Raw genomic sequence first — 27,101 nt, forward strand, 5'->3', positions numbered from 1 at the left:
GCTGGGGTAGCAGCTCCAGCAGGGGACCCCAAACTTCCCTTTCCCGAGCCACATTAACCAGCTCCGACTGGGGGATCCCGAGGCGTTCCCAGGCCAGGTTGGAGATATAATCCCTCCACCTAGTCCTGGGTCTTTCCTGAGGCCTCCTCCCAGCTGGACGTGCCTGGAACACCTCCCTAGGGAGACGCCCAGGGGGGTACTTGAACTCCTTCACTTGGGGTAAGGACTCATTCCCTACCTGGAGAAGGCACTCCATCGGTTTCCTGCTGAGAAACATGGCCTCAGATTTAGAGGTGCTGATCCTCATCCCAGCCGCTTCACACTCGGCTGCGAACCGATCCAGTGAGTGCTGAAGGTCACAGGCCGATGATGCCATCAGGACCACATCATCTGCAAAAAGCAGCGATGAGATCCCCAGCCCACCGAACTGTAACCCCTCTCCAAATCTTTTTATCTAATTTCCTTATGCATAGTACCAAATTTAACAGTTATTTCCAGGAAACTTATCAGGAAATTCTGTAAAGCGCTACCAAAAATGTCCATATTTACCGTGCACCTCAGTGATATTATTCTATAATATTATTTATTTTTTTACACAGATAAGGAAATTAAACTCTTGTGAAAGCCACTTCATCCAAATGACATGAAATTAAAAAAATGTTTCACCCAAAATTTGAATTAAGTTAGAAAAGATAGGTATAAGATAAGTTGGAATAGAAACGTTTGACTCACTGTAGTTACCACGGAGTTGTAAAACATTTATCAGTGATATTTGGGAAACAGAAGTTGACATTAAGAATCTCTCGCGTAATCACAAAGCGCCATTATTTACTGTAATACGAGCAAAGTGACAAGAAAAAAATTAATTTTGGTTTTGTTGTCAAAAAATAAAACCTCTTATCAAATAACAGTGGAAGTGCAAACCATTCCCGACAGATTGTCCTCAATATCTAGTTTTGAAATATAAAGGCCATTTGCGAATACAGGAAAAGCTTCGAAGTAAATAAACATTAAAAAAAAAAATACATTTTATAAAAATAGATACCAGTATTTCAGAAATTAGTAGTTAAAATACACATACAATCCCCTTACACCATCTAAATGTTGCTTGTAGCACCCCCTGCTGCCCAGGTGGAGGCTGTCTCATTAAAGCAATACAAAGGGAAAAAACATGAATAACTTAGTTGTTGTTTAGAGTTCCTCCCTTATTTTGTAAGGTTTAAAAAGTGGATTATCACTTTAAAATCCCCGATCCTTGTGATGGACCATCAGCCTGTTAACATAGCATAAAGGAGCAGATGTGTATAAAGCAGTGTCATACACAAAATACAAATACACTTTGCATTGAGAGTCACTAAGCTGGATAGAAAGGAACCAATCACCAAAGAAAAAAAGCCTTGGGGCAGATGGGAAGGTTGGTTTTGGACTCTGCATTATCAACGACAATACACTTTAAATGAAACCTTTAAATACGTGCCTTATTCTTCCCACTTCTCTCCCGTTACATGTGATGCACTCTGCTGGTTTCTCTCCAAGGCTTTCTTCACTTTCAGAGTTCTGTCCAGAGGATTGTCTTCCTATGCTAAAACCACTTCTACTTCTACCGGGTCGACAACTTTGTCCTCTCCGTTCAGACCGTTTGTGATTGGCTGCGGCTCATCTTCATCCAGCCCCTCGTTGGTCTGTGACTGGAAGCCGCTGTCGTTACGCGAGCTAAAGTCTGAAGCCAGTGGTGGCCGCGGCGATGACTCACCATCTAAATCTGCTGTGGAGACCTTAGCGAATCCGTTCCCTCTCGTCTTCCTGTACCGCTATCTCTATTTCCTTGATGGCGTTCTTGATGGCTGCTTCCTCCTGATGCTCATCATCGGCTTTCGGCTTCCTGCTTCCTACCAGCTGCTGCAGAATTGCCTGCGGGGACATCTTGTCTCGCAGAGATTTCCTGGGGAAGTCCTCCACCATGGTGGTGACGTGTGTCACATGCTCTTGCAGCCCATCCTGCATGGTGACGGTGCCTGTGGTGGGCTCCGTCCTGGTGCTCACGTCGCTCGGGCTCACCTGCGACACTGGAAGCACCATCTCCACCACTGGATTGATCAGGTCTCTGATTCCATGCACGCTGTCAGGAGACTTGGGTTCCCCAGGCGGGCCTCGGTCCTCCTCATCGCCCTCAAGCATCTCGGCATCCTCCTCAGGGATAAGCTCCACGCCTGGGACCTCCAGGCAGGACTCGAAGGGCAGAGGCATCCCGTCCAGCTGGATCATGGACACCACCTGCCTGCGTCTGCTCCCAGAACCCCCTCCTTCAACTCTGCCCCCACCGACAGAGCCCTCTGGCTCGTCGCCGCCAAATCTAGCAGCCCAATCCACCTGAGGGTTTTCTCCGAGCAGGTGCAGGTTGGGGTCGCTGTTGGTCAGAATCATGCTGTCCCTGTACAGATTGTGTCTCCTTTGGAGAGCTGCATCCTTCACAGCTGGACAAAGAAAGAAAACAATAAAGAACGATCACTTGTTATGGGGAAAAAGTCAGGAGCGGCACATCTCATTTCACATACGTGAAGAAACTTCAGGAGACTTTGATGAATTACACAGGAGCATTTCATGAATTTCCAATTGAGGAGAGTTTAGGATTACAAAGTACAGTGTAGGTGCCATCCCAACTTCTGGAGTTCCTGTCTTCCTGAAGGTGTATTTAAACTCATGCTGGAGGCGTTACGTACGTTTAGCTGAACCTTCAATGTTAACAAAGATATTGCAGGTGCCTAAAACACAGATGCTGAAGCCTAGTTCAGCCTATCTCTCTCTCTGGGAAGTATGCAAATGTGTGGCACGCCCACCGACCTCCAAAAGGAGACAGTCCTGAAACAGAACATTCCCTTATCATGCAGCTGCCTAGATTCCCTTAAATCTATGGAGGCACAAAGTTGTAAGTTTTCCTCTGCCTGGAAAGGTTATGAGCTTATGTTGGACACTGACCTGAATGAGACCCGGGCTACCACTGTCTCAACTTGCATAGCATGAGTTCGTAAGCTGGAAATTCCACCACACCACTGCTATTTAGTCAAATTATTTCAAAATCTTGTGTTTTTTTGGCTCTCACCCATCATTATGTCCTTGCAGACGGACTGCAGCACCACCTCCTCGAACATGTTTTCCACCAGCAGGAAACGGGAGAAGTCCTCGAAGATGAGCTCTTCGAAGCGAGGCAGCTCCTGGGGCGGGAGAGGTGGAATTCTTACTTTCATTGAATTTTGGGTGTTTTATTCAATTTTATAGCATTTAAAAAAAAAAAAAAGTTTAAATGATTTCAAAACAGTATCCTGACTAAACTTTGACATACCAGTCTTTGATCCACTCAACATCATCTGATCTGAACTATTAGTAAAAATAATTCATAATTTCAGGGTTTCTTTAACTCAAAAATTGGGTTTATTGACCATAATTAAAGTGCTCATATTATGCTTTCGGCTTTTTCCCTTTCCTTTATTGTGTTATATATATTTTTTGTGCACGTTACAGGTTTACAACGTGAAAAAGCCCAAAGTCCACCCCAAAGGGACTTACCATCTCCAACAGAAAACACTGTTCACAAACTGCTCCAAACAGCTCTATTGTAGTCCAGCCTTTACTTCAGGGACGAACGTGCGTGGCCTAGCTGCTAGCACGGCACGTCCTCATGCTCTGCAACTGACAAGCTAGCAGTACTTACTGCGCATGTGTGACTCCCAACAAAGATGGAACAGAAGTGAGATGCCTCACTCTGTAGCTAAAACGGAGAGCTCAACACAGGGTGAAAAGAGGAGCTGCAGCAATGTGCAGTACAACAAATAGATGGTGTTTTCTGAAAATTAAACCACATAAACCTATTCTGGTACAACCTGTAAATACAATTATGAACCTGAAAATGAGCATAATATGAGCACTTTAAAAAAGCTTGAAAAAAAGTGACAAAAACATTTAAAAAAATGCCGGAACCCGGACGGACAACAAGTTGATGGACGACAGGAAGACAACACACAGGTTTTAAAGGTACTTTGCAGCCTGAGCCACCAGCCATTGTTCATTTCTTAAATTGTTTGATTGCCAAAAATGGTGAAATAAACCTCACAAAACGCCATCCTTGCCTGGACAATGAGTGTTTTTATCCCCTGCCTAAGATTCATTCCTTCGCTGTTGCATTGTTAATTTTTATTGCAAAATCAACACTTTTTTTGTGGGTTAAAAATTAAAAGAAGGCAAAAGCAGAGTGTTTCAAGGTTTTTTGTGCAATTGGACTGATTGCAGTTTTTCAACCTGCTGAGGAAATCGGAGAGTATTATGTCAATTTAGGCCTGAAAACACAGAGTAGGTTACTAATAATAACTAAAAATGTCCTCGTACTGTAAATTAGAAACTAGATTGGTGCAAACAAAGGTGCAGTCTTGAAATCAGCTGTTCACATTTTTATTTGTTTGTTTTTGCTCCAGATTTTCTCTTGGCTTATGTTTCTTACTTTCTCTTGTGAATTTCTGGTACCGGTTTGGCGTAGGACGAGCTGTATGGGTACTGTAAACTACTGTATATAGCAAGGCAGTGACATATACATTTATAATTTTCTTCCCAAACGTATGGGAATTTTTACTTATGGCTATAGTTTCTGGACCTAAGCAGCCAAAGTTGGGTCTTAAATTCAGAGTACAGTCAGCCTTAAATAGGTGGAGAGAGTCACAATACTGTAATGACATATTGTATACTGTAATGACAGATGGATAGATGGAAAGATGCATAGATGGATGGAAAGATGGATGGATGGATGGATGGATGGATGGATAGATAGATAGATAGATTTTAAAGCAGTCAGCGCTGAGAAGGTGATTTGATGCTGTGTTGGGTGCTACTCACAGGTGAGCAGGATGGCGAGAGCTGCTGCAGCATGTATGGGATGATGATCTGCAGGAGACTCTCTCTGAAGAACTTCTTGCGCACTGTGCTGCTGTCATAATCATATTTCTGACAGGGAAGGACCAGAAACACACGGAGAGCTCAATGACTCATAATGTCTTTTCTACTCATTTTTTTTTTTTACATTTTCCAATGTTTCCTACTGCTTCTGCTGAAATCCCAGAGTCCCTCTGGAGATTAATTAAATATACAGTGTATCCAGATACTGTCTGACTAAAAAAAAAAACTCCGGTAGATTCATTCACCATTCATCTTAGCCAGGACTGGCTTATGCTGAAACTGAGAAATATGTTTTTTTTTGGAGGGGATTTGGGTGAACTGATCCTAAAAGTCTGTTTTTTATAGTATTATTCTTTATTCTGTAACATGCTGCAGCTAAAATAGTGAAAACTATTGACGAGGTTACTGTCTTTACTTACTGTTTGTGTACTAAACCACTTCTCTGTTTACCTTGAGAACCCTGTCCTGGCATCGCTGCATGGTCTTGCACATGTCATCTTCTCCCTGGGTCTCTAAAGACTGCTGCAGCAGCTGCATGAATGTGTAGACTGCATTGTCCATTTGCTGTCAGAAAAACGAGTTAGAAGTTCTATAGTAGCACAGGAAACTGATTGATGCTGGTGCTCTCACTGTTCCATCTTTACAAATTGTTGTACTCTCTTTTTGTCCAGCAGGTGGAAGTAGAGACTTCACCACAGGCAGGACAGGTTGCTTGTTGTCTCACAAGGAACTAGGGAGTGTTTTCAGGCCTCCTTCTCACACTGCTTTGCTACATGCTAAATTCTTTGTATTATACCAGAGAAAACTGCTGCTGTAGCACCTTACCTCCCTCATGAGGATCTGAGCCCTGCTGATGAACACCGAGGGGCTGGCCACGTCAAACCTCTGCTGCAGCCCCTCCAGATTGAGCTGCTCCACCTTCTCATAGCAGCTCTGCATCTTCACCGGGTGGAAGGCGAGCATGGACAGCCTCTCCATGTGCTGGGGGGAGAGAGAGAGAGAGAGAGAGAGAGAGAGAGAGAGAGAGAGAGAATGAATAACGGTGATCAAGGTGGTACAAGCATCATACAAGGAGAATTAAGACCTAAACAGAGAAAGAGGTTGAGCTGATTGTTGAGGTCACAGAGGGCAACTGAGGAAACTCTCATCATTTTATTATAACCAAATGTCCGGAAGTACTCTTCACATTAACACATTAAACATATTTTCTGACTAAATTTAAGTCCAAGGATATATAAATCCATAAAATAAACCCATGTCCAGGCACTCAAGGTTGGTTACAAAAAGTGATAAAAGGGCCTTTAATTAACAGGGCAAGACAGAGAAAATACACCAACGGAAATCGGCTTCAGCCTTCCTCAGAGTGAGGAACACTTAACATTTAAAGGCCTTTTATCAGTTTTTGTAACCAGCCTTGAGTGCCTGGAAATGTTTTGTTTTTTTTATGACTTTTTAGTCATAATTCTTCCTCCTTTCCGTGTACTTTATTCCCTTCCATGAGCACTGGTGGTTAAAAGGATACCAGAAGCGCTCCTGCCACTTTTTTCTTTTACAAATATAAATGTAAGTCTCATATGAAGTACGTTGAACACAATTAGAGCTGGGTAACTCAGCTTTGTACCTATTCCTGCAATGTATAAAGCTCTACAGACTAGCAGCTTTAAAGCTAGGGTAGGCATAATATTTTGGCATTGTTAGGCAAAAAAATCCATAATAATCTTTCAGCATATTGTAATGCAAGTGTTCTGAGAGAAACTTAGACTTCTGCACCTACTCTTGGCTCTGTTTATAGGCTTTGGAAAATCTACCCTGTGACCAGACAATTTGGCCAATCACAGGTCATTTCAGAGAGAGAGAGAGTTCCTATTGGCTGTTCTACACATGCAGACAGAAAGGGGGAGGGGGAACATGACTCACGTCTCCAAGTTTGTCTTTGCCCGCTCCGTTGAGCGAGTTCTTGCTGATGTCCACCATCTCCTTGAAGAAAATGTCCCGGACCTCGGAGAAGCCTCGGCTGGTGGGCTCCATCAGGGCCTCCAGGATGGAGCTGATGTAGGGCTGGACGCTGGTCTGCAGGAGTTGCTCCGCCTTGGGCAACACCAGAGCTGCACGCCAGCAGGGACGCAAAGAACATATTCATTGTTGGTTGCTGCAGCTTGTAAACACACAACAGATGATGATGATGAAGAGTCCATCAAGCATGAAGAAAAATAAAAGTATGAGGACCTCTGCGAATTAGTAATATCAATATACAGTGTGTTGTTTGTTGTCAGGTTGAAATGGTTGGTATGTATGACATTTAAGTAAACACACATGTAGTTTCAATGGAAGCCCTGCAGCTTTCATCCAACTCTCAGATACACCCAATTGTTAGTAAGGAAACGTGCTTAAAGAGACCAACAAAATAAAATTCATGTAAACCTCCGCATTGCCCTCATGTTAGTAACGTAATGTTAACCTGCATCAGGATTTATTTATTTTTTACAGCTGACTTGTAGTTTTGAGCATTATCTGCGGGATAAAGTCAGAAACGGCCCATATATTGCAGGTGATGGAATGCAGTTCTGTCACTTTGGTTCGATGGAAAATAGGACAAATGAAGAATGTGAGCGGCCTGTGCCAAGTTAACATTTGAATAGAAAGCTGCCAGGCTCACCGCTCAAAGGGTGAATGCTCTGGTGCTGTAGAAGCCAACTAATCAAACAGAATGAGCGACAACAGAGAACAACAGACTTAAATACAAAGCTATAGTTCAGAGGCGCAAGTGCAGAGTACAACAAGAGCTGGAAAATATCAGACAGGGAGGGAGGTTTAGTTACAGAGGAAAGGCCCTGGTTGTGCCAAATGTCCAAACAAAGTCGTCAGAAACTTGAGCATTGTGGCATTATTCAGTGACCAAAGTGATCGCTTTGCTGCTGCCAAAGAAAGCACAGTCACTCAGGCAAACAGATGAACAATGAAGCGTACTTCGGTCTGGGAGATCATGTTCCACGGCACAGCGAGCACCAAGTCATTTTTCATAGCAAGTTAGACGTGTAAGTAGGGAAACTTGAGGTGGTGTTCAGTTGAGAGTGGATTAAAATATGCCATTAAAAATGAAACATGGAATATTTATTTCTGTCTGTCAGCAATTCTTGCTCCAAATTCACTCCCTGGATCTTATTTTGTTTAACAAAACGAAGTGTTAAATTGGAGTGCCTTTACCTCTTTGATTTATAGTTGTTTTCAGTTAGTTTTTACTATGCACAACGTCCCAGGAGGCATGGTTTTGGATATTTACATGGGAACCCTAGGTGTCTGGGGCTAAATGTGATTGAAAAGTGCATTCCAATGACTATATATCAATGTGTAGTTAGGAAGTACTTCACAATGAAAGACATTTAAGTCATTGAATTGCTTTTGACATAATGGTTACGTGTAAAAAGAAACAACACATTTCACCCATAGGCTTATGTTAAAATGTGTGCTTCCTGTGACAAGATGTCTCTACTAACATCTGTACCTAATGGTGGGAGCAATTTTCTGATCACAAACTGCTGGACAATGCAAAAAGTTACGTACGACTGTGGTTTGGTATTCAACATATAGAACAAAATGCATCATGGACTGGACTGCCTCATGTCTACAGCCTAAAAATCAATGAATGGAAGCAACATGAAAACCTCCTCTGTTTATGTGTCACATTTAACAGACCATGACAACTCTTCAGGATTTATAAAGAAAAGACTTTCATGTAAATCTTTGTTCACCTTGTATCTTGCTGTTGACATGTTCTTTAGACGTGATGATCTGGTCCATGTCGGTTCGCAGTCTGGCATCCAGTGGAGCTCTCTGGGCCTCACAGCCTTCGACCAGTGCATCATACTGACTGGTGGTCTGAGACAACACCTGCCTGTACACGGCATCAGAGATCTGGAGGAGAGGGTCGTGCAAAGACATTATTTGGTTTGGACTTGTTTTGAGTCTCTCCAGTGATTGTACGGCATAACTGCAGTGAACTGTACAGTATGATAGGTACTCACCAACATCCAATCCCTCTGCCTCTGCTGCAGCTTCCCCTTCAGACGAGGACCAATCACGCTTCGCAGCTCTGGCTGAAGGGTCTCCATCACCAGATTAGCCAGAATCTGTAAACACACACAACATACAGAACTTATGTAGTTACACACCCTTTTTTTTTACCACTGTTTTTAAAATATTTTATTTATAGCTTTTCTGTTTTAAAAATAAGAAACAAGCACAGTAGAATACAGCAAAGTAACCCCCCCATAGACAAGCAAAAAACGCACACAAAAAACACTTTACCACTGTTTTTATTGTGATTTTAGAAATGTATTTACACACTTTTAATTTGTAATTTTGTATTAAATATATTACACATCAATACAAAAAATTAAAGAGAGCCTGCCCAGTTTTCCTTCCATAAGGTTATAATATATCGGACTGTATCATATTGGATTAATGTGTTCCAGACACAATTTTTAGCCCGTAAATTATGACTTCAAGTCACGACTCATGACTTGGTAGCGTTCCAGGCAAAGTCCCGACAAACCCTTCTAGCTAGCGTCAGCGTTAGCTAGCAGCTACCTACCATTGACGTTAACTAGCGCTAGCTGATACTAGCAATTTCTAGTCTGCAACATATTTTGGGCTTCATTTAATAAACATAACCTGTAGTAGTACACAATCGTATGTGTATTGTTTTTAATTACAATGTGCGGAATTACTTTACGTTGCCTATTTATGTATATTTATTTCTATTTCTCACTGTTAATCACCGACGTCTGTACAGCATCAACAGGGGTCACCATTGTTGTTTATGTGTGTGTGACGTCAAAAACTGTAACTGGGAGTACAACGATCTGGTACGAGTTCACAAGTAGTAAGTTACGGGTTTGACTGTCGTTCCAGGGCACTTTCACGGGAAGAAGGTTGCGAAAACACGAGTTACGGGTTGCCTGGAACGCAGCATAATTTCTGCCTAATGGTGCTTTAAATTCATACTGTGAGCTGCAAGGTTAGCCTTGCTTTTCCACCAGTTACACTTATAGTTACTATGGCAATATGCCAACTGGGTATTTTTACACTAGAGGTGTAGTCAAAAAACAACCAATATCCTCCACCCAAAGCAAAACAAAAATGAACCTCAAAAACAAGCAGCTTCTCTTTCCTTTGTGGTTACATGGACACAGTGGGGCGATTGATACACAGCTGGACACAGAGAGGCAGGAAAGCTGGCTTTAGTCACACACACACACACACACACACACACACACACACACACACACACACACACACACACACACACACACACACACACACACACACACACGTAAGCAAGCTCAGCACTTCCATGAGGTTTAACTAAGCTAGACTAAATATTTGGTGAAACATGTTGCTGGGTAATGAATGGCTGTGACAAAAGCAGAGGAGTAGGCCTAGCTGAGGATCAGAAAGACATGACAAATAACAGGTATATCGTAGTTTGTTTGTCAAAAAGATGGTTTGTCTGGAATGCAGGCTACTAAGTTAAATAGTGTCTTTGCTTTCTTTATTTTTTGCATTGGTGGCTGTGATATATCATACTTAAAATGTATGTTGTGCCAGTTTTAACATCTGGATACCCCAAATCTCAACCCTCAAGCCCATTTGTGATTCATTTTTGAATATTATTATAAAAAGGAACGATTTTTTCTTCTAACATAGCCTATATATTTTCTTTAAAAAATAAATAAATACTTCTTAACCTTAATTGTTATCAATATTTGCATGATTTATGTCTGCACTGGTTAGCCTATTGCTACATTTTGTGTATATTTTGTTTTCTAGATAAATAAAAAAAAATGATGTCTGAAAACAACACGCCGAAAATGCTTCATTACTCTGCTGGACATGTATTGTTGAAATGATGCAAAACACCTGCTAGCTACAGTAGTCCAACAATTTGAGTCAAACCTTTAGTTACTATCTGCTACAGTCACACGTGACATACCATGCGCTGCAATTACTTATATTTAATGCACCAATTGTCGGTACGCGATCTGTGCTGCCTGCACGATCCGACATGCGCATGCGCAGGAATCGCCTACCCACACACCTGTCGTAAAAAGGCGGTCTATTTAAACCGTCGATGCCCCGCCCCCGCACACTACGTGTAGCCATTTCAACGCTGTTTGAAAAGCTCTGCTGTAATTCAGCTGTAAACACCTTATGAGACCTCTAGCGTTGCTAATGTAACATTTCATAGTCAAGCTAGCATGCGAACAGTCTCACAATGTTGCTCCAGGACTGTTTTGCGGTGGAAATCATTGTGTTTAAGCCTCCTTCACCGTTGTATCACCTGTTGGCCTCAAACAATGTTTCCCTGCCCTCCTGTCGTCTGCCTGACACTGTGGGGACTGTGTGCTTCACATTTCTAAGGTAAGTGTTAGCTACGTGTGCTATTATACTGCATTATTGCCATTCTTCTGTAGGTATCCTTGGCTCTGTTAAGTTTTATGGTATGGGTTGTATATCACTTAACTGTGCGGCTAATTGGCCTTTTCACAGCGGACATATTTGCTTGTCATCATAGGAAAAGCACAGGTGTTATTAATAACATTAACGATGGCTTAGGTATGTTTAGGTACCCCAGCTACGACACCAGGGCCCTGAAACCAACGCAGCTAATTGTAATTCAGCCATTAATTATTTACACCTTTGATTTTCCAACATGTCAAAATGTCTACCAGAGAAAAGGCCTATTTGCTTTGTTATTAACTGGCTGTTAATTTCTGCTCTTATGTTGCAACTATCAACCTCAACCTATGTGCTGTATTTCCATTGGCATTATTATGGATTACTTATTGTTGTGAAACGGCTCTGAAAATGCTCTGAGTAGTGTCATTTGAATTATATTCATGTTTGAGTATGAATGTTATGGTCTGGTTTGGTCTGGCTGGTTTTTGTTTTGGGGCGTTTCCTCTTGGCTCAGGGAAATATTATAAACTGGCTTTAGGAATTTAAACATAGTTACTCACAACCCCATTCTTTTGTACACACAAGTAGTCACATTTACTCACATTCACATTTTCCCATTCACATAGTCACATTCACATTTTCACTTGTTTTTATTGTGACAGGTTCCCTTACCACCAATTACATTTAAACCAGCTGAGCCCTCGTTCTATGGGTTTCCCTGCTGGATTCATAGAACTCGTAACTGCGTACAGTTCTGATGGTCATCTGCAGCTTATTTTGTTTCCCTTCTGTATTTGCATAATAGATTAAAAATCCACAGGAATGTCTGAAAGTGAGAGAGGCTGGAAAATGTAAAAATGTCTTACTATATTGCCTAAATTACTCTTTGTATTATAAACTCCTAAAATCTCTCATAGCACTGTCATCTGCTCCTGTTAAACAAATGTTGAAGAAATCCAGAAATGTACTACATTTTCAGACAGGAAACATGGAAATGAATGAAGAAAAAGTGATTGCCATAAACACACAGAGGGACTATGAAGCACTAGCAGGAGACTGAAAGAGACTCATTCAGAGGGGAGACCCCTGTGTGTGTGTGTGTGTGTGTGTGTGTGTGTGTGTGTGTGTGTGTGTGTGTCCGTCCGTGTGTGTCCTTGTGAATGCTGGTATGTTGAGGGGTGCGTCGTGTTGCTGACAGTCTCTTTGAAGGTCTTATGTAGGTGCACTCTTGTACTTTAGTGTGAAGAAAGGGTGTGTGTTCATGAAGTAGATGGAGTGTTTTCCTGAGCTATATTCATTGCGAAAAAACCTTTCTCTGAAAAGCAGCCATGCGTCTTTCTACCAAATTATCATTGTTGCCACTCAATAGGTTGAACTATGGCCCTGACTTGATCTTTGGACAGGTACTCACTGGGACTGACAGAAAATCTTTTTAACTGTCACCTGTAGCAAACGTGCTATTTGAAGCACAATATCCTCTGTGAAAAGTTGTATCACAGGCTGTGTCTTCTAGGCCTGGCAAACTCGATTCCTTTTAAGGATTCGGGTTATTCTGAGTCACTCACTAAACTGATCCAGGTTGTGTGAGTCACTTGAGTCAGTACTGATCTATAGGCGAGCCGAGACAAGCTTGCAATGTTTTGGACTGTCTGCTCGACCTAATTGCATTTTAATATACCACATTTATACACCAAACCTACAGTAGGCCTAGCTAGACTACGTGCAGAACATTGTATGTTATTTCAGAAGTGAAAGAATGGCTTTTGTTGTGGATTTGCTTTACCCTGACTCAAATGAAGTTCACTTGCTCGTCTGCTACAGATCCACTCATGACAACGTAGCCGGCTGATTTGCGAGACTGACTGACTCGCGTGGGAGCTTGCGGGTCGTCGAGGACTCGTGAGTCATCGAGAAGTGGTCTGGGAGCTTGAAATGTTTCCGGCTGAGTCTGCGGGTCGGGAAGTTCCTATAACCTGTCTCGGACTGTCTCTCTGCTCACTCAGTCGCTTGAGTTGACTTGTGGAGTTGTTGTTGCCTACGAAATTGTAAGTTATAAAGCTTTTGGCAGCTAAGATGGCTAGGACTAGTAGTACCTAATGTTGCAAGAGGTTTGTGTGTGGCGCTGTTATCATTTTAGATTGAGTTGTAGTAGGACTCAACTGGTCCGAGTTAATGATACTAGAGACTCGCGACTCATGAGTTAATTTAAAGAGTCGGGTTAAAGATCTGAGTGAGTCAACGACTCAAACAGGTTTAGTATCTTCTGAAGCATGTAGCCTGCAAAGGTGGTTCTTTCTGAGAACCTGCAGGCAGGGCTGAACCTCCCTAATGGTGCATTCAGGTGCTCCTCATCAACTCGTAATAGGGGTGCATATTTTAAGCAATTTGCTTAACTGATAGTTGGCCACGTTAACCATCAATAATCGATTAATCATGGATAATTTATGAAATACGTTGGATGTTTTTCCATTACAAACTGTTTTAAACCCGTACATGACGGACACAAAATCAGAGTAGGCTACACTGGGAGTTAAACAACAAGTAAATACCAAGTTACTTGATTGATAAACTAAATAAAACAAAATGACTTAATTTAAAATAGCTCCCATCTGCAGAACGGACTGATGTTTTGTTCACTGTAGCTAACGTTGGTGTAGCTGGACGGATGTCCTGGGGACAGACAATACTGTCGCTCTGACTTTATCTGTCCACTTATTGCCACTGCTAAATTGCATTCATGTTCAGATCAGGGTAGTGTCGCTAATACAATGTATCACTTTTGTGTTGACTTAGTTGGAAGCATGTGTAGAGTCGTGCTGTCTTACACTCAGCTCTTAGCCTGCGTTCACTGAGCAGCTGCTTGTTCAAGATGCTAGTTTAGCGTAAGCATGAGCCCCAGATAGCTAAGCCGCATGATTGGTGTGGTCGGCCCCTAACTCAATCTCATTAAAAAGTAAAAAGCTCCACCTAGTGGTGGCCGGGTTGGTCCGTGGGTAGAGCAGGTGCACATATACTGAGAGGCTTATGCCTCGATGCAGAGTAAAAATAAATTTCTATACCACTAACAAGGCTCAAAATAGCACCACACTTCCACGGTAGCATAATGAGGGTCCCTACGTGTAAACCGAAGCACTGACAACTGTGTAAGTGTACAGACAGTTTATTAAAAAGAGTTTTTACTTTACCCTCTGCCCCGATGACTAGCTTCATAAGCTAATCAGCGGTTTGCGCTATCTTGTTTTAAGCTAGAGTCACATTCGATTAGCATGAAAACATATCCCAGAGAATGGTCGACTCGGTACACGTGTTATTAACCCCTAGGTTCATTTTCCGCCAGAATTGTCCTTTAATATATCTTAAATCAATCATTCTTTGACATCACAACTCCATGTCAAACATCACCAAGTGTCAACTTCAACTGGAAGTTGTTATTAAACAACCAGCAATGTGAAGATAATGTGCCAGTGTGCTAGGTTTTTTGTGATAGCCGAGTTTACAGTATGTTTAACTTAAAATGGGAAAGGCCTTCTGGACCTGTTTTTTTTTTCAGCTCTAGAGATGCAGACTTTATAGGCTCCAGCCTCTGAGCGGGGACAGAGCAGTATTGTGATCTGAGATCCTGACCTGTGGGGGTGCCCCGCACATCATATCCCAGGTCCCGTAGTGTCCCTTGGCTTGTCTGTGAAGTCTCACAGCGTCAGTGAAGGCTGGTGTCTGAACTGTGCAGTCCTCTGGCAAACCTGTTGGGGGCAGAAAAAAGCAGAGCAGATGCTTGGTAACATTACAGAAACAAGACCCCCTTCTCCCCTCTTTTAAAAAAAGATCTTAACTGGGATTGACGGTAACTTTTTTCCCAAGGTACCCTAAGTTGAAAAATTTGGGAGCACAAAAAGAACTTTAGAGGGACGCAATTTTAATGAATCAAATAATGTGTTTTTCTTTAATTAATGGGACATGAGGAGTCATTTACAAGCAAAATGAATAGTAGGTTTTCAATTATTTCTGCTTCAAACTGTTTATTTAATAATTATGTAATTATTTATACTTTAAATTCATACATTGTCATTGTACAATACAGGGTTGCACAAGGAAATGCAGTTGTAGTCTCTTTATGCTTCATGAGAAAAACAAATCAAAAGCAGTAGTGCATTGCTGTAGTGCATATAAGGAGGAATGTAAACGGCAGCAACAAAAACACTGGTCATTCCCTGGTCAGATGATATGGCTGGCAACTTAACATTAAAGATTCTACATCAGGGAAATTGGCCATCAACTTTAAATAACTTTCAGCATCATTGATGTAAACATGTTTTCATTAAATGTATACAGAATATAGACTATATGTATAGTAATAGTTTATTTTGAACATGTAAAAAAGAGTAAATAAAAGTAAAATAACAGATAAATAAGGACATGTACATTTCAGCACAATCTTCCAAAATGATTGTAAGTGAAGATTGTGCTGAAGTACACAAGTATTTGGCATGGGAGAGAGAATTTGCTTTGTTTTTTTTAATCTGTTATCCAATGTTTTAGTCCATTATTAGCTTCCTAGTGATGAAGACTCTTGTCGCAGCACAAAGATATTGAGTTTTTTTTAGAAGAAGGTTTTCAAGTGCCCCACTGAATCCAGATAGACCCCTGGAGAGAGAGCATGCTCATGTGGAGGAGGGAGTGAAAGGGTGTCTTCAGTGTGTTTTCAGTTCATAAACGTTAATTGTAACATTTTGGTCGAAGATTGTTCAGCGTTTGGTGGTACTAAAAGACACTCCGCTAGGTTTTCCCTGGGATCTTTTTTCAACTGCAGTTCCACTACAGCTCTGCAAAAGTTGACTTGGAGTCAACTTTGTAAAACGGGCAGAGCGGTGAACCTCTGGGTGCTTTCGCCACAGTTAGCAGACTTCGCTACTACTTATCTGTAATAGCAAGATTGTGGGGATGCTTTTTTGGATTCCATGCTTTCTTTGTATTAAAGGCAGGCCTCAGAATGCTCTGCAGTCTGCAACACCTAAATGGATGTTTTCTTGGTATGAGATGAACAAACGTGTGGACTTTTAATTGGTTTCTGCAGATTCCCACACTAACAACCGTTTCCATGACATCCAAGTCATTTCCATGGGACTGTCGGAGAGGCTAATTATGGTCAGCAGTATATTCAGTAACAGTTTCTGGAGTGTAGCACAACACGTGCACACTCGGCCACACACACAGTTGTGTCACCCCTCAAAACAGGAAGATGTTGGCTTGTTAGAGGACAGATTTCATGTGGTTACCATGGTTACGGCCCCTCCCAGCTGACCGGACAATAGAAGCAGCTCACAAAGCACTCAGCAACATGCATGTGTTTTAAGGAAGTTGGTTCTTACCATGTGGTTATGTTTTAAGTAATGGAAATACAATGCTAGCCGCCTCTCTCAATGCCACAGCACTGAGGGACACTGAGTGCGTAAGTCATACATCCCTCACAAAAGAGTATAAACAGGTGTATCTTAAAACAGCCCTATAATTAGCAGTTTGTCCTTCAGAGCAGCTCTTTCTTAAAATAAAAGTGACTGATGCTACAGTTGTGTTTTTACATGTGGCACTTCACTGTGAGTCAGTCCTTCTGATGCATGAATGTGTAATTAAAGGACAGCTTTGCTGTTTGCCAACCCAGTCCTTATTGAAATGTTTCCCATAATTTATTATGGTCAATAATACGCAGTAACACAACTTTTACAATAGCAGCAATATTTTTTTCTTTAAAAAGCTTACCCATCTGCTTCAGCTTTTCAATGGGACTGAACACTTACAGTAAGTGCTGTGCAATTTCCACTGAAGTGATTCCATTTTGCAGTGGTGTAAGAAATATTTGGACCCCTTACTTAAGTTCAAGTAGATACACCAAATGATACTGATTTGGTAATGAAATGGCCAGCCCCAAAACAACCTATGCCCTTTTAAAGTATTACAGTAACAACAGGCTAACGCTTATGATGACAGATGTCATTACAGGCAATACAACCACATAGCAAAACACGGGTTATGCTGAAAGACAGCCGGGCCCAAACAGCATTGTACTATATCACAAATTTGTTATATTGTCAATATGCCTACATGCCATGGCCGCTCTGCCCCCAAGGGTTGAGCGGCACAGGGAGAGCCAGACAGGAAGGGTGACGGAAGACCAACACACACACACACACACACAGGCTACACAAATGTAAAAAAAAAAAAAGAAAGTTTGAAAGTTTAAGCTGTTGTGAACGGCAGGTCCCAACAAATTAGAGAGAAAAATGTGTTTCCTATACTTCATAATGGTTGAATGGTAGGTTTACCAACAGAATGCCTGTGTGATATTCTGTTACCTTGTTCACGCCTATTAGGGCTGTGTACATGTTCAAAGCTACAGTGAGTAAAAAGCAAAAAACACAGACTATGAAGTAGAGTTAGACATCTTCCTGCAGCTCTCCCTCTCCCCGCTCTGTCGCACGGCAATGCATGCGCAGAACAGCCAATAGGAACTCTCTCTCTCTCTCTCTCTCTCTCTCTCTCTCTCTCTCTCTGAAATGACCTCGAATTGACCAGTCTCGAGATACAGCCTTACTTTCTTTTTTGATACAGAGCAGTTATCAGCACTTTTACGTTTCTCCGCCATGTTTCATTCATAAAATAGTGGTGCCGTGGCGGCAGGACAAACGAGGATGATGGCAGCTAGCAGCTGACCTGATGACAGTAAGGGTCCCAGGTTAAGAGGTCCCGGGGGTTTGGCCTACTAAGTAGCCTGCGTACAATTTTAAGCAAGAACAAAAATATATAGTTTTCATACAGACTTTTGTATACATTATATATTCTAGTGTATTATCATAATTTGTTTAACCTGCAAATATTTTAACATCAAACCAGATAAAGACTTGCGCACCCCCTCTGATCTCTGCCGCCCCCCTGAGGGGTCCCCTGGACCCCAGGTTGGGAACCACTGGTCTAGATTACTCTCAGACTACTGAGAATATGCTGAAAGATTATTATAGAATTTTTGCCTAACGACGCTAAAAATAAAGTGCCTACCACAGCTTTATTTATTCTGGACTAAAGTTGGGCATTTTAACATGGGGGGGGTCTATATGGATTGAGTCTCAAGTGGCCACTCAATGACCTGCAGTTTTTGGCACTGTCGCATTGGCTTCATTTTTCATCGCTGTTGTTGTGTGTGTGAAGTGAGTCCGTATGCACAAGCATCAATGTGTGTGTCTCTTTCCTATCAAGTTGTTTTGTCTCTGGCTGCAAGTCTGTGACTCAGTGGAGGCTGACAAAGACAGGAAGTGACCAAGGAGTGAGGCGGGGGAGAGGCAGAGCCAGACAGGAAGCTGTCTCTGCTCCCAGCTCACTAACTCTTTGCTGATGGGCTGAGGGCCGTGTGTTGGCTTGTTTTGGCACAGGCTTTCATGAGAATTCACTGGACACATAAGGATAGAGGCGCAGTGGGAAAATAACCGTGTTGGCAGGTGACCAGGCATCATTTGGAGGTCAAATGCAATGAAAAGTGTCTGAGGGACGCAGCAGCAGACTGCCTCATAGTTTACGATCCTTATACTAGACAGTTCAAGACCCTCAAACTGTCAACAACAGCCTCATGGCCTTGACCAAGCAGTCAACCAACCAGTTTGCCCCATAAATATCATTTATGTGGATGGCTTAACATGGTTTAATCCTAATGATATTTTGCCTTTTCTGCAAAGTTATCTAGTGATAGTTGTCTGTACATCCATGGTCACATTGCAAAAAAGAACTGCTAATAGCTAATTTGGCATACTTTTAATGGTGTAAAAAAAACAAGACTCATGCTATAGTCCAAAGCTCCATGCTATCATTATCCATTATACTGTCTTAAGTAACAATAGCAATAGGAATGGCAAACCTAACTCCTCCTTAATGCTTAAAAACCAAACTTTACAGCTCTCCAACTTCTCTAGCTCTCATTCAACTAGGACTCAAAAGCTTTGCAATATAGCTTTTCCAAGGTCTTTAGATGGTTTGAAGATGATCGGATCAAAAATGTCCAAAGAATCCACCGTAAATTCAAAATGGCTGACTTCCTGTTGCGTTTAGGGAATGGCTTTAAGAGGCCTTTTTGTAAGTTTGAATATGATACATCGGCCTACAAATCTACTACTTCTTTGAAATTTTGGAGAGGGTTGCCCGTCGATCCATTTTGTTATACCCAAGCACAAGACCCATAAAATATTAAAAAATGTCACCGGTTGTGATGCGTGTGCAAATTTTCAGGCGTTTGACCTTTAGCCCCTCAAAAATGTGATTAGTTTGCAAAAATAATAATCAATTTCAATAGGGCCTTCGCCAACCGATGTCCGTGCTCAGGCCCAAATTAGTAATGTGGACACTTTTAGGGCACAAACTATGGCCAGGTTGTGAAATGCCTGAAACTGAATTATTCTACATTCTCAGCTTGTTGCTCACTTGAAGAGATATTTCATCTTGGTGCCAAAAAAAAATTTGTATACACTTTGTGTGTTTTTGCCTTTTTAAAGAGCTGCACTGAGGGAAATTCCTATCAACTGTGTTTACATGGCAATAAAGTATTTAAAATGGAAAATATTTTGAACATTATCTGCCAGGCCTGTAAACGCTACACATTCTCCATGTGTCTGAACCAAGCTAGATCAGGGAACAAACTGCAGTTTCTCTGCACTGTGTGTGTGTGTGTGTGTGTGTGTATAAATAGAACATGTGGCAGCACTTACCACGGTCTCTTTATTTGAGGCATTTCCCTCCCTGCCTTGCTCACCACGCTCTTGTTGGAGGGATTTTAGCAGCAGCCGTGGATAAGTTCCCAGGCCTTCACAAATGTGCGTGTGTATATTTCTCAGAGTTAAATGTATTTGACATTTTAAAACCCATTAAGCATTTGGAAGTCAAATATTGCCTGATTAGACTTCAGCTTCAGGCCACCTGCTTTCACATCAAAGCAGGTTTTAAACACTTCTTTCAAACCCTCACATTGCTGCTGCTCCCACCGACATGCATGAGTAGGATTTCCCAATATGGTGCAGCCCCTACGGAACCAGCTGAACCCACAGTACAGTAAATACTGATGGAAACATACCATCGGCTGCAGACATCGCAAACACATGACTGAGGAAGTCCTAAAATACGATTTTAGCAGAAACCGAGTGAATGCAAACAGTACACCTTATTTTGTTTTATGTATATTAGTCTATACTCTGTGTTGTCTGGCAATGACGCCATAGAGTACATAAATGTCAGCATTTTGAACCATATAGCATGCTGAGAAGCACACTGCTCTGCTACTGACTAGCCACACACCTGACTTGATGTGTACTTTTACCGTCCTTTGAATGTGCCCATTGCACGTCTCTTTTTGCTGAGTGGAATTAATGTGAGGTCTGTGGATCCGAGCAGAGGCCTGGTGACTGGTTTTAAAGGCTGTGGGGGTGGGGACTGTGATTGATGGTTCTCTAGTGGCCCAGCAGCAGCTCGGAGCAGTCTTTGACTGCTAATGTGATGCAGCATCAGCCTGGCTGCTGGACTGCTGCACAAACTGAACCCATCAAAAGGGCCCAAACTAATGACTTTTTAATGCTTGTTTTCGACCGACACTTCAAAGCCGAACATATTAAACTATCAAAGATATAAAACGAAAAGGAACAACTCCTCACATTTGAGAAGCTGGAACTAACAAATGTCTTTAAAATCTGTTTAAAAAAAGACTTTCGCTGTTAATTAATTACATTAGTTGAATTATAAACAAATGGCTTCAGGACTAGAAATCATCAAGTTCATGATGAATCTAACCTCAGACGTGACACTATTACATCATTTTGTTTGGGCCTACTGGGTCCAATTTCAGTTATTATAACATTTTACTCAGGTTAATTATAGAGGTACAGGGACATGGTGACTCCACTCTGCAGAGCTTCACAACAGTTATTTGCTGAAGGTCAAGCATGCAGAGCAGTCAGATAGATTTTGCAGATCATCCTGGTTTAACTCTGTGGTGCGAACATTCACTCTGCCACGTTGACCAATCAGATGGGCTGCAGCTTCGCGTTGTGCAGAATTCTGCAATGAGGTCACACGTTAACTGAGCTTATTAACAGGATGCTTTGCAAATCATCGTGTTAAGGCGATGCAAAGCAGCAGCTGATAATTTTATTGGAGCGCTATTGAGGATAAAACAACACGCTTTAGTGGATTCAAATAGATCTTCAGTGTGTCAGTGTGAACATTTAACTTGCGGTTTAGACTTATCAAAGCCAGCTGAATAGTGCCAGTGTTCAGCTGATAAATTGCTTTGCATGAAGCTTCCGTGCTCCTAGCAGTTTATTCTTTATGGGCATGGCAGTATTTTCTGTACCACGACTGACGTGCTCTGTAAGATTCAGAAGTGTCACTCTAGTGTTTTAGGCACCCTGTGCAAAGTCTCAGGTGCCATACAGAAGAGCTACTAATTTAATATTTAAAAAAGGGTTGATTTCAACATGAGGGAGAGGGAGGGGGACGGGCGGGCGGGCAGGTGGGCGGGCACACACACACACAGAGACCGGCCAGGGGTCAGGCTGTAAAATCATTTATAACCCCTAGGAAATGTCTTTTTCCGGTTCTGGTTTTCCTCAAAACACTGACATGGCAGAGGTGAGACTGGGCGTGTCAACACAGGCCAAAAACAGTAAAGCCAGTCCACACTGGCCCAGCCTCACATTTGATCTGGAATGTACAGCAGGGACTCGAGCATTTACTGAGCATGCCCGAACAGGTAGTGTTGTGAAGTAACAGTTGAGCTTGACTGGATACAGACAGAAAATGTGTGCACTAAAGTTAGTGTTGGCAGAATTTAACCCAAACTTTACTAAACTGAAAAAAGCCCCTGTTTTTGTTGGCTCCACTAACTTTTGGGCTTGCATGGGATATTTTGAAACTAAGGCTAATACTGTTGACACACAGCTGCTAGAATTGTCATGTGTGGTTAAGGATAACACTTTGAATTCAAGCTACATTGACATGATAGTTGGCTTAGTGCTAAACAAGGTTGAATCAGGTTGGGCAACTTTGTGAGCCTGGTGATGAGCTTAGAGCCAGTGTGTTGTTTCATTCCATAGGAAGTTTAGTTGTATTGTTTGTGATACAGGATTGTTTAGACTTTAACTTACAGTGGAAAAGACAAACTATAGTGCATGCTTGCTTGCATCTCTCTGTAGGTGCTGTGTAATTTAATTCAGCTGACTTGATGATTACAATGACTCCTTGTGATGACTCCTGCTTGACGATGATCCATTCTATCACCTAAAGCAAAATAACAATTTAAATGTAACCATACATTGGCTTTCATATGAGGAAAGCTGTTGGAGCCTCAAAGCTCAAACAACACAAACCGTTTCATAACCATGTGTGCACACCCATCGGCATGATGTAAAACCAAATACAAATACTTGTGCTTGAAAATGAGGGTCAGCTAAGGTAAAGCCTAGTCCTTGTGGATCAAATCTTCCATGTACTAAATAATATGGATGTTATCACGTCCATATATTAGTATTTAGCATTCATTATTCCCCACAGTTAAATAATCTCTTTGAACTTTGGTTAAAAGTATTTATTGACCGGATATGGTTAATATGTCATAGTCATAATAATTATAGTATTATTAATAACCAAGAGGGCATATCTTGGTGCCATAATGTAAATATGTTGTCATGGTTAGGGTATTGTCTGTAGCAAATGTAACAATGTGGATTTATTTACAATAATAATTAGGGCTGAACGATTTTGGAAAACTAATAGCGATTTTTTTTTTTTTTTCTTCACCAATATTGCAATTTAATATGCGATTATTTTTTTAAGCTCTTTGTCTTCTATATTATTCAACAAAGACCAGCAATAAATCATTGTATAGTATGGACAACACAAGATTAAAATAGATTAAAATAACTGTTCTTTCCTGGAGGCCAGGCCTGGATGTGATGATGAAATAAGGTGATGCATGAATTTATATGAATGACATCTTTTGTTTAACTACTTCAGTCACAGTAGTATATTGAGCACTGAGCATATATATGAAAGTCAGAAACAAATCACACAAACTAAAGTGCAGATTGCAGAAATATAAAAACAACTATATGGCTTTACCACACTTAGTAGTATTTAGATTATTGTTATACTGTAATAAACATATGTAAACATGTGGATTGCACTTTTTAAACACTCTTTGAACTTTACTAGACAGTTAAATAAGTAGATCTCTGTGTGTGTGTATATATGTATATATATATATATATATATATATATATATATATATATATATATATATATACACACACACACACTGATCTCCAGTCAGTAACAAAACAAAAATGCAGAAAATAAAAGGAGATAAATATCTGCCTGTACCTCTTTGAAAATATTTAGGTTACTCAAAGTGAAATGTAATCACTGTCTGAACATTAATATCTAAATTAGGGCTGTCAAAATAACACGTTAATTTCGATTAATTAATTTGAGAAAAAATAACGCGTTAAAAAAATTAACGCAGATTAATCCATTCCATATTGACGTTTGCATACAGATGAAAATCTGGTGCCACTGATATGTCTGCGCTTCTCTCTGCTGCTCTGAAACGTTACAAACCCCGCTGCATGTGACGCTAGTTAACACTATACTCAACAGCAGCTAACGTTAGCCTACCGCTAGCTAGTAGCTGGATTAAACACGGTTACAATGCTGACAGCTAACGCTAAACGGTGTAAAGTGTGACTGTGTTTTACTGTAGAGGATTCAACACCGGGATGTAACAATCTGCAGCTGTCGTCGGAGAAACAACACAGACGGTGCGTTCAATGAAACTGGTAAACTACAGCCTCGTGGTGCATTTGAAGTTATTGTAAATGTCCTTTTCCTATCTGGTTGTTGTTTTTGTTGTTCAACAGCAATTTACTAGTGAAATAAGTTATTGTTATACATTATTATTAAATCATTTAATTTTGACCATATGGCCTTAGCAATAAACAAGCCGTTCTTTAATGTCACCGACTGTTGTTTAGTACCCTTTTTTTTCTTTTCTTTTTTTACTTTCTTAAAAAGTATCGGTTCAGGCACCGTTAATTATGTATGCGATTAATTTCGATTAATTCATTACAGAGTATGTAATTAATTAGATTACATTTTTTAATCGATTGACAACCCTAATCTAAATATTAATCCTAATTATATCTAGTCAGTAACCGCAACACACAACGCAGACTAAAGTGCAGTGAGTATGGCACTACCAGCCATAGTGATCCTGATCACACAGGAAGCAATTTCTCACCATTAGCCACTCCTGCTCCGATCCAGCTCCGGTCAGTGTACTTCATACTCTCATCAAATCTATTACCAAATCCTCCTTTATTCATCTTAAAAACATCTCTAGACTCCGGGCATCACTCTCTGACTCCCAGGCAGAAACCCTCATATAGTTTCATTAAAAGTCTCTATATAAATAAGTTATTAGTTGTGTAAGCATGCCAAGTAGATGCTTTCTCTGCAGAGTGCAGACTGCTTTGCTCTCGCGAGTCACGTGACCAAATCGCTGCCTTTGTGATTAGGAAATCGCATTTTAACATATCGCGATATTATTGCAAATGCGATTATTCGTTCAGCCCTAATAATAATATGTAATGTACATATATGTATCTTAGATTCGAAGATCCCTGTAATAGGAAAAACTGGAAAATGAATATAGCCAGTAATGTTTTAGCTTTACCTGTAGGCTTTTTGTAAATAAATACTTCATAGATGATCATAAGTTCATAATTTGTATGAGGACCTTTATGAATAATCTATGTTTGATCTACAGTCTCTGTCAACAACACCTGCCTTTGCAGCCAGCAGGATCCAAACAAGCCCGATCCTGTTCACTGCAGCAGTCGTTTGTTTGTTGTTGAATCTCTGTAGTTTTGTATCTTTATCTCAACTTTCCCACGGTTCTTGCTCATTCTGATTCTTTCTGTCCTAACTTTAAGTATAGCACAATGAATGAGTACACAGAGACACACACACACACACACACACACACACACACACACACACACACACACACACACACACACACACACACACGCACACGCACACATGCACGTGCGTGCATGCAAAACACAAAACCACAAAAACTTGAAACTTGACTCTCCTCATATGAAGGCAGCTAATGGACTACATTGTACTGCTAAATTTAAATACACCTGCCAATTTCTGCTTGGTAATAATTTTCAGTCGACATGCCATGTGACACACAAGGTTTGGAAGCAGGCCAATCATATCACTTTAAAGTATTTTACAAAAAGCCGCTCTAAGTTGTTGTGCCCAGCCGAGAGATACAGTATGACGACAATGTGACCAAAAAATGGATGACGTATGTTTGCACATCCTCAGGCATGTCTCTGCTGTCTGTCTTAAAACAATAACACATGAGTCATGGCATCACAAAAAGAAACCTCAATAATAACAGATCAAGACTAGTTCTCCACCTTAATAACTAATAAAATAAATACCAAATGCAAAACACACCACAGTATCCTCCAAAATACCACCAATTCACAACCAACAGCCAGCACCTAAATAATGGTGGCATGCTCAAACAAATAAAGGCTAGGAAAAAGACCCGTAACAATAAAAAATATCATTAAAGCAGTTAGTTTTCTGCTACATTTCTCAAGCTTTTGATAAAGACATCATGTTAATCATGTGGTGTAAGCTTGAAGTAGGGAACACCCCCCCTTCCCCCCAACTCTTTATGCTCCAGGCCTGATTTGGTGTCACGGCTGGTGGGATCCCATAGCAGAATGGTCTCTAGTTTTGTTTGTCGCAGTTCCCTCTGGGGAGTTGCTGCGTCTCCCAAAGGTGTTTTTGTATATTTAAAGCCAAACACCACAATCCTGGAAGAAGCCATTCGGTGGGCCGGCACATCACTACACTGACATGTTTAATAATGCCTCAATGGTTAAAGTAGAGTCTGCTTTGCTGTTCTTTCATGACGTTAAGATAAACAATACTAATGTAAATGTTTCACAATCGAAGCGAAAATAAGGGATTTGGACTTGAGTATTGCAATCAGTGGGATTAATCAACACATGTTCAGTACTACAAAGGATTATACTATGTAAAATGCTGAAAGATTTTTTTTTTCTGAAACAAATGGAGAGTAGAGCTTGCATTAACAGCAAACAGCAAAAACGGCTGATAAAAAAAAAAAGCATCTCACTAAATATGATCAGAGGAGAAACTAAAAAATCGTATAGCCTCAAATATAGCCTAAGTCTGGTTATCTCTTCAGCTGAGTAAATGAAGTCCCTGCCCTCTATTTGAGTGATGCAGATTGTCTGTCTGGGCTGTAAAATCTGTAAAAATTTGGTGCTCTGATCCAACGACGACGACAACATGTCACGCTGTAACTAAGACTAATAAAAAAAAAGAAAGATCATTCCTGCAGCATCTCACATTCAAAGATCATCCAGCTCACTCAAATGGCATGTACAGGCTTCATACTGTGACACACACACACCCTCTTCTGAACCGTCGACAAAGGCAGAGAGGCAGAGAGAGGCGCTGCTGCCGTTCAAATAATGTAGGCTACATGTACTGTAAGCTCTGGACAACTGAATTTAGCAATTTATCATCTCCTGTGCTCATCACAGTTTTCAATTAATAATCAGAAT

General features: G+C 41.0%; 1 protein-coding gene across 1 annotated transcript in view; it reads right to left on the bottom strand.

Moving 5' to 3' along the window:
* Positions 1-745: 745 nt before the first annotated feature.
* niban2a (niban apoptosis regulator 2a) overlaps positions 746-27,101 on the bottom strand; it is a 38,396-nt gene continuing 12,040 nt past the window's right edge. Inside the window, 10 exon segments of the mRNA XM_078271141.1 lie at positions 746-1,781; positions 1,783-2,474; positions 3,101-3,212; positions 4,882-4,989; positions 5,392-5,505; positions 5,767-5,922; positions 6,859-7,046; positions 8,691-8,853; positions 8,964-9,068; positions 15,025-15,140. Coding sequence (XP_078127267.1) covers positions 1,578-1,781; positions 1,783-2,474; positions 3,101-3,212; positions 4,882-4,989; positions 5,392-5,505; positions 5,767-5,922; positions 6,859-7,046; positions 8,691-8,853; positions 8,964-9,068; positions 15,025-15,140 — 1,958 coding nt within the window. The 3' untranslated portion in view covers positions 746-1,577.

This window comes from Sander vitreus, chromosome 16, assembly GCF_031162955.1.
Source record: "Sander vitreus isolate 19-12246 chromosome 16, sanVit1, whole genome shotgun sequence".
NCBI classification, from domain to species: Eukaryota; Metazoa; Chordata; class Actinopteri; order Perciformes; family Percidae; genus Sander; species Sander vitreus.